This window comes from Capra hircus, chromosome 9 (assembly GCF_001704415.2).
Source record: "Capra hircus breed San Clemente chromosome 9, ASM170441v1, whole genome shotgun sequence".
Classification (NCBI taxonomy): Eukaryota; Metazoa; Chordata; class Mammalia; order Artiodactyla; family Bovidae; genus Capra; species Capra hircus.
The window spans coordinates 82697758-82718408 of NC_030816.1; the positions used below are offsets into that span (position 1 = coordinate 82697758).

The 20651-nt window shown below is 46.2% G+C and overlaps 1 protein-coding gene across 1 annotated transcript in view; it reads right to left on the bottom strand.

The window, feature by feature from the left end:
- The window catches only part of LOC108636785 (rho GTPase-activating protein 20-like), a 50279-nt gene continuing 29848 nt past the window's right edge, over positions 221-20651 (bottom strand). The window contains exon 4 of the mRNA XM_018053536.1: positions 221-422. Within this exon, the coding sequence (XP_017909025.1) occupies positions 248-422 (175 nt within the window). The 3' untranslated portion in view covers positions 221-247. The remainder of the gene's footprint in view (positions 423-20651) is intronic.

Genomic DNA, 20651 nt, shown 5'->3' on the forward strand with positions numbered 1-20651 from the left:
CTTTCTCATCTTTGCTCACAACCTGCTGATTTCTTTAAAAGCAACTGATTTGGATGAAATGCAGGAAAGAGCCAAAACAGACTCTGAGGCAGCCCTCCGCTAATAATAATACAGATCCCCCCTGGTTGCTCCTGGAGGGGACAAATTTTCGCGTTCTGATTTGCTGTAACAGCTGTGAGTTTATTAAAGGACCAGGGCCTTCCTGTGGATCTTAGGGTTGAAAACCTGCCGCTGAATTTGGTGGCACTTACGGAAACTCGGTGACACAAGGCTTCGAGGCCATTGTAAAGAAGATGGTGTTTCCTCCCCTGGGGGTGAGGCGGCCAGCCTCATCTTTGTCCAGCTCTTCCTCGCTGTCACAGGAGACCACCCCCAATTCAGAGAGCGGCAGCTTCTGTTCGAATTTGTAGCTCGTGGAAGACCTGGAAAAAAGCAAGTGAGAATCTGGTTTGTCTTCTCTGTTTGAGTCGGGAGTGCTACTGTGGACGTACTCCAGGTTAAGTCAGCGGCCTTGTAAGACCCGAGCAGCCCCAGTTCAGAGGCGGGGTCCTCTTGCCTTCTTTGCTATTCATCTCTGTCATTTGGTTAGCTGTCCATCCAGTGTCCAGACAGTACTCAGAAAGAAAGATTGAGCACTAGCAAAACTTTCCGTGGATCATTTCTGAGGAAGCAGCTATCAGTGGGTCTGATTCGACAAGGCACCCACTGGCACAAATGCCTTGAGATTCCCCCAGGTCCCCAGTTCCAAGTGGAGACTAGGTCTGCATTGGAGGTTTGGCACAGAACCAGAGATACAGCGTCTTTAGTAGAGTTGAGTGGGTGCCATCCCTTTGTCAGCCCCCAACTCATACAAGGACATTCTCAGTGGCCGAGGGTTTTGATAATAAAAGCCATGATAACAGATGGGGATTTCTGTCTTCATAGCTTTCTGTGGCAAGCGCCAGAAGTCAGCAGGACGTGTCAAAGGACATTTCTTCCTGCCTCATTTTAAGAGATTCCCAGCTTTGTTGTTAGTAAAAATAAAAAGCACCATACGGTAGATCAAAAGAAAAGCTTAAGGCCAGGCAGATAGTAGGCACTTAATAATGAAAAGAAAAAAATTACAAAAAGAATTGGAATTTAGCAGGCACTTTGAAGGATGAGTCAAGTGCGGCATAGTGTTGAGACATTCCCTCTTGACAAGAACAAGCTTGAAAGTCTCCCTTTCAATCTCAGTGGGCACTCCGTGTACCACAATATAATTATTGTAAGGCGTGGGGGAAAACACATTCTGGACATGCAGGACACATTCACCCTAAAAGCAAGATATGTCTGGCCTTCTGGACCCTTATCAAGCTCTGTTTTTCTATGAAGCTCCTAGCTGCAATTCACCAGGAGAACTGGGGGCAGAAAAGAACCATGGCTTTGGCAGGGAGGGGTGAAGTTGAGAGCCAAGGGTAGGCAGTGGTCCTCACCATCCCTGATTTAGGAGAGGAGGACCACTTTATCTGGATGTAGCTCTCAACTGAATAATAAGAATAATAGCCAGTGCAAAACACAGGCCCATAAATATCACTTAACCTCAGCATATTTTCAAAACATTTCAAGCATCTCAGAGGCACATGGCATTGCTAACACAGAACAGCAAACTTTGATGATAGCAGGTGCAGGGAGGGCTTCTGGTTGGCGGGGAGGGAGAGGTGGAGGGCAGGAGAGAGGGCAGGGACAAGGTCACAGTAGCAGTTCTCTCATTTGCCCAGCGATTAACATAAGGCCTTGTGCTGGCCACCCGGACAAAGTCCAGTTACTCTGTAGGGCAGGCTGACCTGTCAGTCCTAAATATATATATTTGCAACAACAATTTTCTGCTTGAAATAATAAACAAGAACTATGGTTGCATTCAGGTCCCATCTCTCACATTGCCACCAGGGTACCTCTGGTTATCTGCATGCAGAGATTCAGGGCAGGAGGCTGGCAGCACCCTCAGGTCCCAAGGAAGATGATGCCCTGCATTTTTCTGTGATTTTTTTTTTTATCATCGTGTAAATTCATCCTCCATAAAGATGTCACCCTCACTGGGAGATCACAGACTGATCTTGGAGAGAAAACAGACATTGGCGTCTTCCTCCTAAACCTATTTTTGTGAGAGCCGAAGCACACGAAGGACCAGACTTTGATATAACGGCGGTCTTCAGCATCTTCTCCCCCAGCACGTTTTTGTTGCCAAGGAAGACTGTCTTGGCATGCTCTTTGCAAGAAGCACAGGACTTCCCAGGTGGCACCAGTGGTAAAGAACCTGCCTACCAGTGCAGGAGGTGTAAAAAGATGCAGGTTCAGTCTCCGGGTCGGGAAGATCCCCTGGAGGAGGGCATGGCAACCCACTGCAGTACTCTTGCCTGGAGAATCTCGTGGACAGAGGAGCCTGGTGGGCTACAGTCCACGGGGTCGCAGAGAGTCAGACACAACTGAAGTGACTTAGCACGCACTGCAAGAAGCGCATCTCTGGCCTGTCAACAAGACATACTGAGACGGCACTCATACCCCAGAGACAGCCTGATTCCTCTACGACTTGAAACTTTAAAAGATATGCTCCTGACACCTGCTCTCCCAGCTCCTGCTTCCCCCCTGCCAACACCAGCCCGCGTTTCCCCATCTCCTCACGATGGAGGCAGCCTGGCTTACTCTGTGTTTGTCTGCCTCGTCTTGGCTTCCCTGTAGGTGATTATGCAAACTACAAGCCAAATACACGACTTCTCCCTTTCCTATGAACTCAGCTGACGGCGGGGCACAAGGACACTTCAACCCAGTGAGCTGTTACATTCTCTGCTCACACGAAGGAAAATGTGAATCAAGAAATGGTCAATGTTTTTTTCTCCTGGGAGACAGAGTAGGGTGTTTAATGCCCACCAAATCAGCCCTTGGATTTTTGGGGGGCTTTGTTTCTATTTTTGCCAAGACAGGAGTTGAAAACATAAACTGTGAAATATGATTACAAAGTAGTGACATGGGTGTCAGAAGTGACCTAGGAGACTACCATCTTGTTTGCGGCTACACTTGCTATGTGGTTGTTAAAGCAACGGAGTCCAATCGGAGGAGCACAAGGGCAGGGCCTTTCCGGGAGGCGCCTGTGCGTGCCGGGTGGTGCGGCCAAGCTCTCTGAAGTGCCCGAGGTCTTGTCTCACTCCGAGGGTGATGAGGCCGGGTAGAGTGGACTCAATATGTTGCGCTGTGTCTTCAACTGATGGGCAGCTCAGAGCCCTGGAAGAGCTGCTTCCCCCAATTCCTGGAAGGACAGCCCTGGTACTCTGAGGACAAGCTTCTGTATCCTCAGAGTAGGGGACTGTGCCATGAGAGGTCCTCTCTCTGCCAAGACGAGCTGGTAGCCTGGATGGCTACACTGTCTGGTGAGAGGCTGAGAAATTCAGAGAGGTCAAAGCTCCCAGTCCCCCAGGCTAGGGAGATATTATTAAAAATGTGGATCATTAGGTGAGGCTGGTGAAACAACGTGGGGAATGCCTCTGTAGCTGGGGAGAAAAGCAGACCCAAGGGAACTGGATTCACTTTCTCAGTTAATGGACGTGACTGTGCCAGTCCACTGGTTTCTTCAAGCCACGCCGTTTCTGCCTTAGCCAGTACCCATGGGCCAGGAATCTCAAGACTACATCAGATTACACGTCTAGACTCTCTTGCTTCTTCCTCTTGCCCCAAAACTTAAGGTCTTCTAGAAGATTGTGTTATAAGGGAGGAATGTGTCCCGAGGGGACCGGCTGAATTGGCACTTGAGATGGCCGTCTGACCAGAGAGGGTGCCAGGTGCCACAGAGCCGAAAGGAAAAGACTCGTTGAAAATCCGTCTCTAGGTCTCTGCTCCCAGTTCCTGGCACAGCTCCTGACATCTTTGTAATTTCTTAAGTGCTAAGAGCATTTAGGAGACTATTTTAACTTTCGGTCTTTGATCCTGGCTCCCGACACAGTTCCTTGGAATTTCTTGGGTGATAAGAGTGTCTTTTGTTCTCAAGAAGTCACTCTGGGTGGACTCCAGGATAGCTTCTGGGGCTACTGGGCACCAGAAAGACTAAGCCATAATCAGAAACATGGAGATTTCAGGCTCACGCTTTCATCCTCTGAGAAGGGGAGGAAGATGGAGCTTGAGTTAGTGACTGATCATGCCTATGTGATGAAGCCTCCACAGAACCCTCAAAAATATGGTGTCTGGAAAGTTTACAGGTTGGTGAGCACACCTACAAGCTGGGAGGATGGTGCATCCCAACCCCACAGAGATACAAGCTTCTGTGCTCAGGACTCGTCTGGATCTCCTCCCGTGCCCCTCCTCATCTGTGCATGTGAGTGCGTAGTCATGTCTGACTCTTTGCAACCCAGGCTCCTCTGTCCATGGGATTCTCCAGGCAAGAATACTGGAGTGGGTCATTTCCTTCTCCAGGGGATCTTCCTGACCCAGGGATCAAACCTGGGTCTTCTGCATTGCAAGCAGAGATTCTTTACTGATTGAGCTTCAGTCTGCCCTAATTCCAGTTATTGTCAGGACTGATGTGAACTGTAGGTGCCCAGCTGGTGGAAAAACTCCACACAGCTGATGTCACAAGTATCATGTGGTAGCCCCATTACCCCTGCCAGGCTGGGCTGGGTCAATCACTGAGAGGCAATTCGTTTGCTCAGCACCACAGGGGTGGAGGGGAGCTCTATTTGGAACCCAGAGCATTTGGAGTTGTTCTTTAGTACTTCCATGTCCAGTGGAAAACTATAGCAACTTAAAAAAAAAAAAAAGAGAGAGAGAGGGCAGTGAGAATCCAGACCCCTCTGGAATGAGGGGCTGAGTCACTGTACCAGACAGAGAACTTCAACCAGCTGAAGCCTGAAGGAAGCCTGGCTGAGGCTGAAGGAAGCACAGAATGAGCTGTGGGGGAAGGAAGTTATATGTCTCAACCAGTTAGAGGGAGAGGGGGCTGTTGGAACCATGTCAATTTTTAATGTGCTCCTTCTGTGTGCATGTGTGTGCATATGCTAACATATTTCTTCTCTGTCCTTCTCTTTGAGACTTTGAACAGTGTTATTGGAAACCAACTTTACAATTCAGTCTTTCAGTTCAGTTCAGCTCAGTCGCTCAGTCGTGTCCGACTCTTTGCGACCCCATGAATCGCAGCACGCCAGGCCTCCCTGTCCATCACCATCTGCCGGAGCTCACTCAGACTCACGTCCGTTAGGTTACATGATATTTGGGCAGGACTGAGACTGAATTTGAGGAATAACTACAGCTCCTGTCTGCATCTTATCGCTCTGCTTCTTTTGCTCCCCCCTTCTTGTCTGATACTGAATGGATCAGATTTTCTTTACTTCCTTACTTCCCTGTATAATTGCTTGGAAAGCGTACATTAAAAAATTATTTTAGCCGTCATCCACTACCTCTTAAAATTTAAACTTGACCTTATGTTTTTCTAACGAAATCTAGAGATGATTGGTATGTCTATTCTTTTCTTGAACAAGTAAAAAGTGACTTAACATCTGAGCTCCTCTTCCATCTTTTATGATATTATCATCTATTATACGGACTCCATCTTGACTTTAGTTTCACACCCTCAGTTAGCCATTATAATTATCTGTACAGCCAGTAACTATTTAGACTCGACAGTGCATTTGATGGATTTCTTTGGCCACTATTGTGTTTTGGGAGCTCCATCTTTCCTCTTGGATTCAATATCCCTCTTGCTGAAGTATACCTTTCAGTAATTTGTCAGCAAGACTCTGTGGGGGCTCAACTGTTAGACTTTATACATCTGAAATTATCTGTATTTAACTTCTAACTTTGAATGGTAGTTTAGCTAGAAATAAGATTCCTGTGACTATAACTGTTTTTCCCTGAGTATTTATTATAAAATGTATCATTTATGGTCCTGGCATCTATTATTGCTTCTTAGAAATCCACTGTCGGTTTAATTATTCCTTTGTAACTTGTCTGTTTTCTTTTAAAATAACTTTCTGATTTTTCTCTTTACCTTTGATATTCTGCAGTTTTCCTACCATATACTATCCTAGATTCAGCTGACTCATACAACTTGAAGACTCATATTTTTTCTCTCTTCTGGAAAAATTTCAGACACTTATCGGCTGACTACAGTCTCTAATTTTTTCTTTTATCTTCTTGTTCTAGAACTCTAATTAGGCACGTTAGCCCTTCTCATTCTACCCTTGTACCTTTTATACTTCACATTTTCTTTCTGAACCACATTCTAAGTGATTTCCTTAGTTTTATATTCTAATTCATTAATCTTTCTTTCAACTGTATGTAACTTTCTATTAAGCCTACCTTTTGAGGCTTCATATCCATTATTTTTGTTTTCACTTGTATAAACTTAGATAATTGTATAAACTGAATTTTTAATGTATGTTTTCCCTTTGCACCCTTTCCTTGTATTTTAAATATGTTTAGATTGTTTAATGCCCTCCAGTTTTTGATGTGAAAATATTGTTTATATTTATTAACTGCCCCTTTTGGTAACTTGTTTTCTATTGTGGTTTGGATTCTGAATATAGTTTTAGAAAAGGTTGTTTGCCATGGATGATACTGCTTATGGGAATATCCCTATGGAGCCATTTGGTGTTTTCTAGAAGCTCCTGGTAAAGCATCTAGAGGTGTCTTTAACCAGATGCCTCATCTCATAAAGCAAAATGGAGTCACATGCCTGTATGTCTATCCTAGGGCCAGTCACTCACAAAAAAGAGAGAAAGGCTTCAGACTGGTCAAGTCCACCCCCGTTAAACTGAGGGTGGTTCAGCTTCCTCTTAAGACATGTGGGCTTGGAACTCCCCTGGCAGTCCAGTGGTTAAGACTGTGCTTCCAATACAAGGGGCATGAGTTTGATCCCTGGTCGGCGAACCAAGATCCTGCATGTGGTGTGGTGCAGCTGACAATAAACAAACAGCTCAGGTTTTTTTTTTTTTTTTTTTAAAGAAACATGGGCTTAGTGGGTGGAGCAGATTCCTGAACAAAATCAAAGTTCTAGTAGGAAGCAGGAAATGAGATATGTACACCTAAAACTGTAATACTACCGAAGATTTCAAATTTGCAAAGACTCAGGAGTTAAGAATCCAGTACAGAAATTCCTCAAGGGTTGTGGAAGGGAAGAGAGAGAAAGGATAATTAAAAACAAAACCAAACATGGTAAAGGGTGAATTTTGGTGAGACATATTTTGATGGAGCATCATTTATTATCTTCTCCAGAACTGTCTCACATTTTCACAAAAGGCAAATTCTGTTTTTGTTGCCAGGTATGAGGCAGCTCTAACATTCCACAAAGTGCTTTTCTGTTGCTTTTTCTTTCTTTTCACAAGAGGAGAAAAAAAAAAAAAGGAATAAAAGCAATTCAACTAAGAAAATGTAAATAAAATGATGTCTAAATTTAGATGATAAAAATTTAGTGCTAACAGTAATTTTAATTAATCTGTGAGTACATCGTGATCCTTTGAAGGGATCAAAGTCATCTGAAGAAAGGAAAAGCTACATCCACATTATTGATGCAGGGCTGTGCTTGGCCCCTGGTCACACACGTGGTAGTTAAGTGGCATGAGAGGACCAGGGTGGCTGTCACCAGCCGCTCAACTTTGGCATCGACTCTGCTGCGATTTCCTCGTGAAGCTAGGAAAGGAATAGCAGAAGCATCCGACTGGGGCCAAAGTGCCACAGTGTTTTGCGAAAACAAGGAGATCCAACCAGTCCATCCTAAAGGAGATCAGTTCTGAGCGTTCATTAGAAGGACTGATGTTGAAACTGAAACTCCAATACTTTGGCCACCTGATATGAAGAGCTGACTTACTGGAAAAGACCCTGATTCTGGGAAAGACTGAAGGCAGGAGGAGAAGGGGACGACAGAGGATGAGATGGTTGGATGGCATTATCGACTCAATGGACATGAGTTTGGGTAAATTCCAGGAGCTGGTGATGGGCAGGGAGGCCTGGTGTGCTGTGGTCCATGGGGTTGCAAAGAGTCGGACATGACTGAGTGACTGAACTGAACTGAACTGAACTTCCTCTGTTCAGTCAATTTTTTATAAGTGCCAGCCACATGTCAGGAATGATACCAAGTGTTGATGTGTCAGGGAATAAACAAAACCTCTACCTTCACTGGAGCTCACTGGAGATGAAAACACTGCATCGGACTTTTTTTTTCTTCAATCTATGGGTATTTGAATTCTTCATTATTTATGAAGATATTTGACACTTTGTTAAAAAGTAACAGCAATGCCGATCACAGTCGTAGGTGCTAAACTACCTGAAATTCAGCATCCTAGACCCCAGGATCTCCATCTGCTTACGCAACTTTTTCCTGCCATTTACTCACTCATTTAGTCAAGTGACGTCGGGTAAAGTGGTAGAGGAAACATCTGTGCAAAAGAGACAATTCAGAGAACTGAAGACTTTAGCGGGGGAATGAGGGTATTGATACGTGAGGGGAGTGACTGGCTGAGGTTAGAAGAATGTCCCAGAGAAAGGGAGAAGCTAATGCAAAGAAACTGAGATGGCAAAGATCTTATTGGGTTGAGGAACCACGGTTCCCTTCCTGCATGAAGCCATCGGGTACCCCAGCCTCCACATCCCTCACTTCTAGCTCCCCATCCTCTGCTCGGAGAGGCTGGATTTCTCCCTGGCCTCTCTCCCGCCTACTGCCCTTCCCTCGCATCTTTTCGTAGGCTTCCCAGGTGGTGCTAGTGGCAAAGGACCCGCTTGCCAATGCAGGAGACATAAGGGATGATCCATGGGCTGGGGAGATTCCCTGGAGGAGGGCATGGGAACCCACTCCAGTATTCTTGCCTGGAGAATCCCAAAGACAGAGGACCCCAGTGGGCTACAGTCCATGGGGTCACAAAGAGTCAGATGCAACCACGTATGCATCCTTTCTCTTGTCCCTCTGTCTCACATCCTTCCTTTTCTTTTTTAAATCATTTCCACATTTTTCCTATCTTCTTATAATTTCCTCCTTGAATTTTGACTGCCCAGAATTTGGTTGTTTGGGTTGGAATGTTATTGTTCAACCTCGAAATCTACCGAGTCTGTGAACATGCTTGGAAGCACTGCCAGCTTTCCTATAAAACAACTTTTAAACATGGCTCTGTAAAGTTTTAATGACCTCATGTGTAAACCCTATGAAAGGATCAGCCTGTGTTGAAGCTGGGTTTGCAAGGCACACTTTGCACACATTGTCTCATTTAACTCCAGCTCTGATTCACCGAGGAGGTGCTCTCATGAGGAAACCAAGGGTGCAAGGACTTTGCTAAAACCTGACGGCTAATACACAGGAGAGCCGAAACGGAAACCCAGGTCTTCTGATGCCAAATTGATCTTTTGCCTTCTGCACAGACAATACCATCTCCCTGAATAAACACCACAGTTTCAATTTCAACAACTACAGGACACCTTTCAAAGCTTACACTGAATAGGATTCTGAGTCCAGCTGATTTTTGAGACCTGAACTCTTGTTATTTATTTAGATCAATTGCCCTTCCAGATGGAATGGACAGAGAGCACCCAGGGACCAGCATAGTGTCTGGCACAGGGTTAAGTTTAACAAAAGCTTGTTGATAATAAAAAACATTAATCCATTCCCAGTGCCTCCAAGCCCATCCATGAGAATGAGTCATTAATTTATTTGCGATAGCAACTTCTTGCTTCGGGAATCAAAGTAACCACTTTATGCCTCCAGCTCAAGTCAAATAAGGTCCTGTCTGGTTCGTGGAACTACCACTGATCTCCATGGGAGCTTCCTTTTGGGCCAGCACTCGAGAGGCAGAGAGGGGTGTGAAGAGCTGATTCCAGAAGAGCCGAGGAAGGGAAACGGATAGGATTCGCCAGTCTATGTCTGATGCAGGATACAGCATGCTTGGAGCTGGTGCATGGGGATGACCCAGAGAGATGTTATGGGGAGGGAGGTGGGAGGGGGGTTCATGTTTGGGAACGCATGTAAGAATTAAAGATTTTAAAATTTAAAAAAAAAAAAAAAAAAGAAAACAAACAAACAAAAAAGGATTCTAACGCTGAAACCTTCAGGGATCACTGCGCACAGAGATGCAGTTTATGGTCTGTGCTTAAAGGAGGCATTTCCCAGGTCTACGGCTCTTAGGGCACCTTGGGTGTTTTTCAAAGTAGGACCATAGTTCCTTTGAAGATGTGGTTATTACAGGGAAATGAGGCTGCTGTGGGGGCTTTTTTTTTTTTTTTTCTCAAAAGCAATTGGAGGCAAGATTCTTGGACTCAGAAGAGAAGGGAGCGGTGTTGGCGGACACAGAAAATGTCCTGGCCTCTGCTGGGGCCTCACGGCCCCCGTCAGAGGTGCTGGGCTTGCAGGTTCTGCTGCCTGCGAGCGCCGAGGGAAGTGGTCCCTGAGCAACAGCAGCTCAGCCCACTCTGCAGCGAGTGGGAGGACAGGAAAAGCCAAACCGCAGAGTGGGCTTCTCGCCGCGGGCGCCCGGGGCCTCTGTCCTTTCACTCGAGGGGGCCCCGGGGGAGGAATGGAGGGCGGGTGTTAATCTAAAGCCCTGTCATGGTTTCCGTGGTGAACCATGGGTTTTCCAGGCCTTCAGAATCCAGAGCCTACCGCCCCGTGGCTGCCCACCCCCCAACCCTCCAGACCGGACGCCAGTCTCTCTGTCATTAAGCCTGTTCCCCTAGCGAAGTGGACATCTGGCTCCTTCCCAGGGAAGAGGGGAGGCACTTCTCAAGCTGGATTTTGATTTGAGAGAGATTAAGGGGAAATAAAGAAATAAAATGAGAGCCACATGGATCCAGGCATTTTCCCCACTCTTCTGGCACTGCTGTCTCTTCTAACCTTCCTGCCACTCTGTGCTGTGGTTCTGTTACTCCCCACACTTTGCCAAGGAGCTCCCTGGGCAGAGTTGGGGCCGAACTCGGGTCCAGCTTCTGCCCTTGACCATGATGCTGCCCTTGATCATGGCACTGCCCTGTACTGCTATTCTAAAATGTTCTGGCTGAAAAGAGACTCTGTGGGATAGGGACTTCCCTGTAGCTCAGAAGGTAAAGAATCTGTCTGCCATGCAGAAGACCTGGGTTTGATTCGTGGGTGGGAAAGATCCTCTGGAGAAGGGAATCGCAACCCACTCCAGTATTCTTGCCTGGGAAATCCCATGGACAGAGGAGCTTGGCGGGCTACAGTCCATGGGGCCGCAAAGTGTTGGACACGACTGAGAGACCGACACTCCCAAATCCTCCTCCTGGGTGGGCACTTCTCCATTTATCTGGGGGGGAGCTTCTGCCGAGCTCCTGCTCTGTGGGGCTCCAGGATGACTAAGGCTCACTCCACCCAGCAGGTGCCTGTGGTCCAGCAACAATTATAGGAAGACGAGGAGACTTGTGGTGGAGCAGTCAGCAAGGATAAAGGCCCAGGAATGGGAGTCGCGGGGTGTTTTGGAAACTGTAAGTATCCCAGCACCGTGGGCAGACAGGCAAAGGCCGTCAGACCGGAGAGCAGAGTGCCCTCAAGGCCACACGGAGGTGCTGGGCTTTCGGCAGGAGTGGTGTGATGTGATTGGTGGTTTAATTAGCTCAGATGTCTAACACTGAGGTTTGGAAATGATGGGAGAGAGGTGAGTGGGGAGCTGTGTTGGGATCAGTCTTCAAGGTCTGGAGGATGAGATGGGGCTGGGCAGGCAAGGGAGACCAGGCAGGGGTTGGTTTCACGGTTTGGAGCATTGAATGGATTTTGGGGGGAGGAAGTGAAGAAGGGGGCATTCCAGGAGGTTCAGGGGTAAAGAATCTGCCTGCGATGCAGGAGACGTGGGTTCGATCCCTGGGTGGGGAAAATCCCTTGAAGGAGGAAATGGCAACCCACTCTAGTATTCTTGCCTGGAGAATCCCATGGACAGAGGAGCCTGGCGGGCTACAGTTCGTGGGGTTGCAAGAGTCAGACACAACTGAGTGACTGAGCACACACACGCACACACACATACTCACAGAGGAAAGCAGGACATTTTGCTCTTGTCTGAGCCCACCGTTCAGCCCCTCCCTGAAGAGGAGCCTCTGTCTTGACTTTGTGTGTATTGCTGCTTAGTCAGTAGGTCGTGGGGGACTCTTCTGCGACCCTGTGGGCTGTAGCCAGCCAGGCTCCTCTAGTCACGGGATTCTCTAGGCACGAATACTGGAGTGGGTGGCCATTTCCTTCTCCAGGGGATCTTTCCAACTCAGGGATCGGACTCGAGTCTCCGGCATCGGCAGGTGGATTCTTTACCGCTGAGTCAGTGCACATGCCCTAAATGAGTGTCCTGGAGAGGCACGATCTAAGTGGAGGATGAAGAGTTTCAAGTTCCTCTATTATTTCATTTGCTCACGTCTATTATTTGTCAGCCTGGTATAAATTTGCAAGTCAAACTCGCTCCAGTGAGTACTCGTGGAGGAAGCTGAAGTTCTTGCAGAGACAACAGGATTTAACCGGCAAAGATGGCATGGCCCTCGCTTTGCCTTTCCCCTCTTCCTGGCCTTGCTCTGGGTCTTCCCCAGGGTTACAGAGTACAGCATTCTGAGGCTCGTAGTCTGGCAGAAAATAAAAATACTTGGCACTTAGTAAAAATAAACAGAGACCTTCAATGAGTAAATTTTAACCTGGGTAAATTTTAATTAAAAGATGGATTCTCTTCCAAGACCTTTGAATTGCCAAGAATTCAATGATGCTACTAGAGAACATGTGGGCTCTAGAATGAGAAGGAGGGGAAGGCAAGTTTAGATGACCTCTGTAGCCAGATTCCCTTGGTAAAACTGGGTTATAGCCTCCTGTGACCAAGTGTTCATAGTTTTCCCGTAAATTTTGTTTTGCAATTTTTTTCGCTAGTATATCAAGAAAGCCTAAACTAACTAGTGACAACACACCTGGGCCCAGACCTATGCAGCCCCCAGGGAGCCGTTCAAAGCACAGGCTTGGTTGTGGGCAAACCCCGCTTCAAATCTGCACTTCACTGCTTCCCCGAGCTGTCGTTCCAGGCAAGGAAGTCAGCCACCCGAGCATCAGCTACCCCACCTTCAAAGTGAGAATAAATGTACCAGCGGTGGGCTGCTACGTGGATCAAATTATGTAAATAATATAAAAAATGTTGGCCCAGTGCCCAGCAGAGAATCAAAACAGTAGAATGTTAGCTCTTCTTGCATCCTTCAATCCACAGTGAGCGAACTCAGGGACAGTGGCATCTGGACACTGGAAGGCACGTGGAAGGTTTTGTGGCCCAGCAGAGATTTCTCTCTGTGGAAGGAGTTTGTGCGTTTTAGTTTTTTTCCGGAGGTGGAGGTGGGCAGCGAGTGTCCCTTGGGTCAAGAGAACGGGCTGGACCAGGGTCAATGCAGCACAGGGCTGGACACCTGGCAGAGGCTGTTCAGGTCACGCTTTACCGGTACGCACGGGACACACCAAGCCCGCAAGACACTTTAAATAGCCTGTCTCCCTTCCCACCCTGCCCCCACTCCATCTCAACCCGGGGCCCGTCCCACCCTGTGCATCACAGGAGGTGGTCCCTCTGTGACGCTGGGCTACGTAACTGCCCACATCCGCCAGTGGCAAGGTGGCCTGCCCAGGGGACTGGTCACGGGGGAGTCCCCTCTCACCAAGTGCTTCGGTGCACACACAAAGGAAGAGACCTTCTGACCTTCTCATCTGGCTCAAATGGTTAGCTTAATGGTCTACATCGAAAAGGAAGAAACACTCTTAAGGGTCTTGTTTTTTTTTCCTTTCCTTTTAAAAAACATAACACTCAGGTCTGATTCCTGTTGCCAATAGTATCACAGAGACTCGAGAAAGAGGGAAGGGGAGTGGGGGGCCCTCAGCACTGACCCCCCGGAGCTGCTCTCCCAGTCCCCACTCTGTGATGGGGGTGTCCACCCTTCAGCTTTCCCTTATCCTTACATTCAGAAGTGAAGGGAAGTAAAAGTCGCTCAGTCTTGTTTGACTCTTTGCAACCCCATGGACTATACAGTCCATGGAATTCTCCAGGGCAGAATACTGGAGTGGGTAGCCTTTCCCTTCCTCAAGGAATCTTTCCAACCCAGGGATCAAACCCAGGTCTCCTGGGTTGGCAGACTCTTTATCCAGCTGAGCCGCCAGGGAAGCCCAAGAATACTGGAGTGGGTAGCCTATCCCTTCTCCAGGGGATCTTCCTGGCCCAGGGATCAAACTGGGGTCTCCTGCGTTGCAGGTGGATTCTTTACCAACTGAACTATGAGGGAAGCCCATATTACATTCGCAAATTCCTGTGAAAAATAGACCTGGGACAAGGGACTCCATGACTTAAGAAAAAACAAGCAAACCAAACTTACAAGCTTTCAGAAGCACTCATACTTAAATCCTCTGCACACTATTCTACAGATTCATTCCGTTTTTTATAATTTTATTTATCTAAGTTTGGCTGTACTGGGCTTTTCGTACGTGGGTTTCTCATGCTGGTGGCCTCTCCTGTTTGGAGCCTGGGCTCTAGGGCACGAGGGCTCATAGCTGTGGCTCCTGGGCCTCAGAGCACAGCCTCAATCGCTGTGGCTCAACGGCTTAGTTGCTCCGCAATACGTGGGATCTTCCCCGACCAGGGATCGAACCCATGTCCCCTGCACTGGCAGTCAGATTCTTTACCACTGAGCCACCAGGGAAGTCCCATTTTTCCAGCAATAGTTAAGGAAGAAAACTAGTATCTGTTGAGCACCAAGGAGGTGACATAGTGGCATCACATTTTTAGTAAGAGTCTACCAGGGAGCTTGATTATGTCATCTTGCAGGTGAGGGAACCCGGGATGAGAGAGCCCAGAAATAACCCGAGAGGGACTGAAACTGTCTCCAGAGCCAACACTCGCTTCAGAACTCCACGCCGCCCACCACCAAACCCAGCAGCCTCACCCAAAGGAGGCAAGCCCGCCCTGCTGGCTCAGCACTCATCTCCCAAGAAAAGAGGACAAAGCGAATTATGTTGGATAATGACCTCCAAGCACCGGACTGGAACATGATGAGGCTCCTGCAAAGGATGTCACTGCACAGCGGCAGGAAAAGAAATAGCCTGTTTTATTTTATTTTATTATTATTATTATTTTTACCGTAGTAGCTATACACTTTACAGAAAGAGGTTTGACATTCCACGTAACATTAGAAAACAAAAATTTTTAAGGATGGATTTTTAGTAACGTGGATTTCAACTGGACTCATTGTTAACTAGCACAGTTGAGGAAAATTTTATTTCTGTGAAAATGAGAAAGCTGGAAACTACTGATAGTAAATTTATACACACATATCAGCATCGGGCACGATGGTCTGTGACAATGCAAAGCATTGCTAGGTAACTTGCAGAGACGGAAGCTTAGTGCCCAGATGGAGAAGGCACACTCAGCTTGCTGAATCATATCACCACGTGGTCCCCATCAGAGTTGCTCCAGGGCCCACATTTCTAAGCATGTGTCCCATCATCCGAAGTGTCCCCAGCTCTGCTCCCACCTCCGCTTTGCTCCTGCAGTAACGGGTGTACTGCAGTAACTTTCTCTTGAGCATTTTTCTTAGATTTACTTCTATATTGAAATGCTTTTGTTTTCTATTGCAAACCAGATATTTTCTTACCTTTATTTTGACATTTAAAAATTTCTATTTATTTCCAACTCAACTTTCTAATCCTTGTACTTATTTAGATGTTTTTAAAATTTGCTTTTCTACATTTTGATTGATGTATTGTGAGCATTATTTTCTAATAATCACATTTAAGACGTAAAGGGGCTTCCCTGGTGGCTCAGACAGTAAAGAATCTGCCTGCAATGCAGGAGACTGGGGTTCGATCCCTGGGTTGGGAAGATCCCCTGGAGAAGGGAATGGCAACCCGATCCAATATTCTTGCCTGGAGAATTCCACGGGCAGAGGAGCCTGGTGGACTATAGTCCATGGGGTCACAAACAGTCGGACAAGACTGAAGCGACTAAAACACACACACAAGATATAAAATATTATATAACATGAACTAGTTAAAATTTTTTCTATCTAATAATGAAACAAGAAACCCCATTTTTAAATAGCAAATTTATCTTAATAATATGGTTGGAAATTTTACTACAGTTGTATTTAAAGATTTTGAAAACAAAGACAAAATGAGTACATGCAATGATCTGCAGCTGGACCAGAATCGAAAGAGACACGTGTGCCCCAATGTTCATCGCAGCACTGTTTATAATAGCCAGGACATGGAAACAACCTAGATGTCCATCAGCAGATGAATGGATAAGAAAGCTGTGGTACATATACACAATGGAGTATTACTCAGCCGTTAAAAAGAATTCATTTCAATCAGTTCTGATGAGATGGATGAAACCGGAGCCGATTATACAGAGTGAAGTAAGCCAGAAAGAAAAACACCAATACAGTATACTAACACATATATATGGGATTTAGGAAGATGGCAATGACGACCCTGTATGCAAGACAGGAAAAAAGACACAGCTGTGTATAACGGACTTTTGGACTCAGAGGGAGAGGGAGAGGGTGGGATGATTTGGGAGAATGGCATTGAAACATGTATACTATCATGTAAGAATTGAATCGCCAGTCCATGTCTGATGCAGGATACAGCATGCTTGGGGCTGGTGCATGGGGATGACCCACAGAGATGTTATGGGGAGGCAGGTGGGAGGGGGGTTCATGTTTGGGAACACATGTAAGAATTAAAGATTTTAAAATTAAAAAACTAAAAAACTAAAAAAAAAAGAAAACAAAAAAAATAAAATAAATAAATTTTTTTTTAAAAAGAAAAAAAAAAAAGAAACTAAGGCAGACGCTTCACAGTGAACGAGAGGCATGTGCACCAACCGTGCAACGGCACCAGCCAGGAGAATCCCTGTCTCCATGAAAGCAGTGGTGCTGCATCAGCTCTATGTGAAGGAATTACAACTTGGTCTATTTTGGGGTTAAAACAGGATTGTCATTTCTCCTTTGATGGTACTTTCTTCGAATCACTGTTTCATAATCTAATAGCCTCTTATGATTTGGTCAGAAATAAGAAGGCAATTGATAAAAGAACACAACTGACTGTATTTCACTGAAACTCTAAGAAATATTGCCCCAAATTGAAACCACTTTGCGATAACAGAAAACCAAAATGTTAAAAAGTTTAGATGGAAAAAAACTCCTCTCACCAATCTTTATACTTACCTTGTTCTTGTTATAAGCAGGTAGTAAACATTAAAAAATAAGCTACCTTGAATTTATTACTTTCTAACCCAACTTGTTGTTGTCGAGTCACTAAGTCATGTCTCTGACTCTTTGCAACCCCCTTGGACTGTAGCCCCCCAGGCTCCTCTGTCCATGAGATTTCCCAGGCAAGAATACTGGAGTGGGCTGCCATTTCCTACTCCAGGGGAGCTTCCCGACCCAGAGATTGAACCACATCTTCTGTATGAATCTCCTGCATTGCAGGTGGATTCTTCACTACTGAGCCACCAGGGATAAACAGAGTTATTAAACATTAAAAAATAAGCTATATTGAATTTATCATTTTCTGACCCAATACATACAATAGTTGGTTACAACAGTAGAAAATAGCTTTTAAAATAACTGCAATTTATGCCTATCTTAGACATGGCTATAAGATAGATTTTTAGCTTCTGATCAAAATTCTTGAAGTTTAAATTCGCTTTTTGGAAAAGGAAAAAATTTTGGAATTTGATGAACATTTTAAATGAGAGAAAAATTTAAGGAGATACAGCTACTGGAATTATGAAATGATCTGGGGAGTATCTTCCTTATTTGGGGATAAAGTGTGCCAATTTGTGATTCCACCCCCTGGCCTAGAGACACCTCTACAAACAAGCCTGTGGGAAGCGATCTGTACAGGTGGATACAAGACGGGCGCAGGCAGGAGTCCTCTTAGGCTGATCCTAGCCTGCTCCTTCCCCTGGACTTTCCCACTCTGTGTCTGACCTTTAATGTGTCCTTCCTGGCCCACAGGAGTGTCTGCTTGGTCCCCTTTGAGCTGTCCTGAATAACTGTGGGCTCTGGGGTTTGTCTGCTTGGATTTAAATGTCAGCGTCTCCACTTAACATTAGCGGGCCACTGGGCAAGCCTTCCGCCCTCTCCTGGCATATCCTCATCCCTAAGATGACTGTAACAATAGCACTCATGCTGGATTTGGTTACTGGTCCCAGTCTTCATGCTCCCACAGAAGTGCTACACATCCACACTCCTGACGTGGCCTCCTGGGGGGCAGAGTGTCTTGTCCCTGACCCTTGACTTTGGCCTTGGCCGTTGGACTTGTTGGGACAGGTGGTTAGTGTACAAGAGGCAAGCAAAGGCCTTGAAGCATGCCTGTGAGGTTGGGTGTGCCCTCTTGCCTCTCCGCACTACCATTAGAAGCACAAGCCCTGAGTGTCCCGGAAGCAGAAACACTGCAGAACGCGTGAACTTAACCTGTGGTGGGCACCCACTCCCAGCTGAGCCTGGCTGCACCCGTCAGATGCAAGGTGACTTACAGCTGTATGAGCAAGAAGCAAACACTTTTTTCTGTAAGCTACTGCAGATGATCTGTTCTGTGTCATTTCTGTGACATTAGCTGACTAATATAGCTCCAGATGTACAGGGTGACTGTAAAGATAAAATTAGGCGCTCCATGTAAAGGCGGTAGAATTCATCTCACAGTAACTTCTCAGCCAGGTTTGGGTTTTTGGTCTACTTCCAACCCTCTGGGTCATGCCCTGCCTCCCTATCTGCCTCTTCCCGGTGGGCTGAGTGTTTTTCAGCTTGGGACTGACCCTCTTGTGAAAAGAAACCCAGACACCCTGTACTGGTCATGAACCCCGGTCAGTTCCTCAGACAGAGCCCCCCCAGTCAGAGATGGAGACTATCTGGTAGGACCCTTTATGGAAAAAATCATGTCAGAGTTTCTGATAGTTAAAATGAGAATGCTACTCATATCAGAAACACTTAGAAAGTTTTTATAAACAATTTTCCTTTCTAACATTTTTTTTCCCCCTCACGAGGGGTCACTTAAGCCATGAGGATCATTTCCTCTTCTTATGGATGGAAATCTCTTTTTCAGTGAAGCCGAAGACCCCAAGAAAAAAATGATCTGAGACCAAATAAGTAAAATGAAACTTGATGGCAGCTTTCCTTTTCGGAAACGTGCCAGAAATAAGCCAGTGTTTATTTTTCAACAAGGTTAATAAGAGTCATCTTTCACTTGACAAACAGTCCCTGTGAGGTAGTATTTGAGCCCTGTGACCCGAGCAGGTCTGAACGTGCAGGCATGGACCACACACACACACACACACACACACAGCTGTGGTAGGTGACTAATCACACCAAGAAGTGCAAAGTGATGGGCAGGTAAATGCCAGAGGTTGATTAAATTTGACACAGGCTGAGTGGAGATGGGTGCAATAGGGGGACGAGGGTCATCTCTTCCGAAGTAGCCAGCAGGGAAGCTGAGAGCTGGGGCAACCAGGAGAGTCAGGGAACAAGCCTTGCTTAGTCGCTTCAGGCGTGTCTCACTCTTGTGACCCCGAGGACTGTAGCCTGCCAGGCTCCTTTGTCCTGGAGTGGGTTGCCATTTCCCTCTTCCAGGGGATCTTCCTGACCCAGGGATTGAACGTGAGTTTCTTTTGTCTCCTGCATTGGCAAGTGGATTCTTTACTGCTGAGCCGTAACTATAGCCTTTACGCACTCATGCATGCTCAGTCACTCAGTTGTGTCCAACTCTTTGCAACCCCACAGAGGACAATCCTCTGTCCATGGGATTCTCCAGGCAAGAATACTGGAGTGGGTTGCCATTCCCTTCTCCAGGGGATCTTCCAAACCCAGGGATCAAACCCGAATCTCCTGCTTAGCAGGCAGGTTCTTTACCACTGTGCCACCTGGGAAGCCCCATAGCCTTTATGTGTGTGCTCAGTCACTCTTTGCAACCCCACGGACTATGGCCCTCCAGGCTCCTCTGTGCATGGAATTCTCCAGGCAAGAATACTAGAGTGGGTTGCCATGCCCTCCTCCAGGGATCTTCCCAATCCAGGGGTCAAACCCAGGTCTCCCACACTGCAGGCAGATTCTTTACCTTCTGAACCACCAGGGAAGTCCAAGAATACTGGGGTGGGTAGCCTATCCCTTCTCCAGGGGATCTTCCCAACCCAGGAATTAAACTGGGGTCTCCTGAATTGCAAGGAGATTCTATATGAGCTGAGCTACCAGGGAAGCCCCCATAGCCTTTACGCATTTTATCAAATGAAAAGCATTTCATGAATAAACACAAATCCTGGGGTGTCTGTTTCTACTTTATCTACTTGTATTGCATTGAAGAGGCTCTTTTTTGCCAGTTGGTCAAATTCTTTCCTTTCAACAACAAGAAGAACCTATTAATTCTGTAGCATTGTTAATAGTCACAATTTTTCAAAAGCTGACTCAAACTTCAATGTAACTGTTGATTACAACAAATAATGGCTGAGAAGAGTTAAAATTTAGTGAACTAACTGCATTTGTGGTTTTTCAAATCTTATAACATGAAATAATGTACCAAATTTATGTTAATCCTGTTAATAGTTAATATTTTGCTTAGCTCTTTAATAACTCAAATAGTATTTATTTTTATTTATTTATTTGGCTGTGCTGAGTCTTACTTGTGGCATGTCAGATCTCTGATCTTCATTGTGGCCTGTGGGATCTGTTAATAG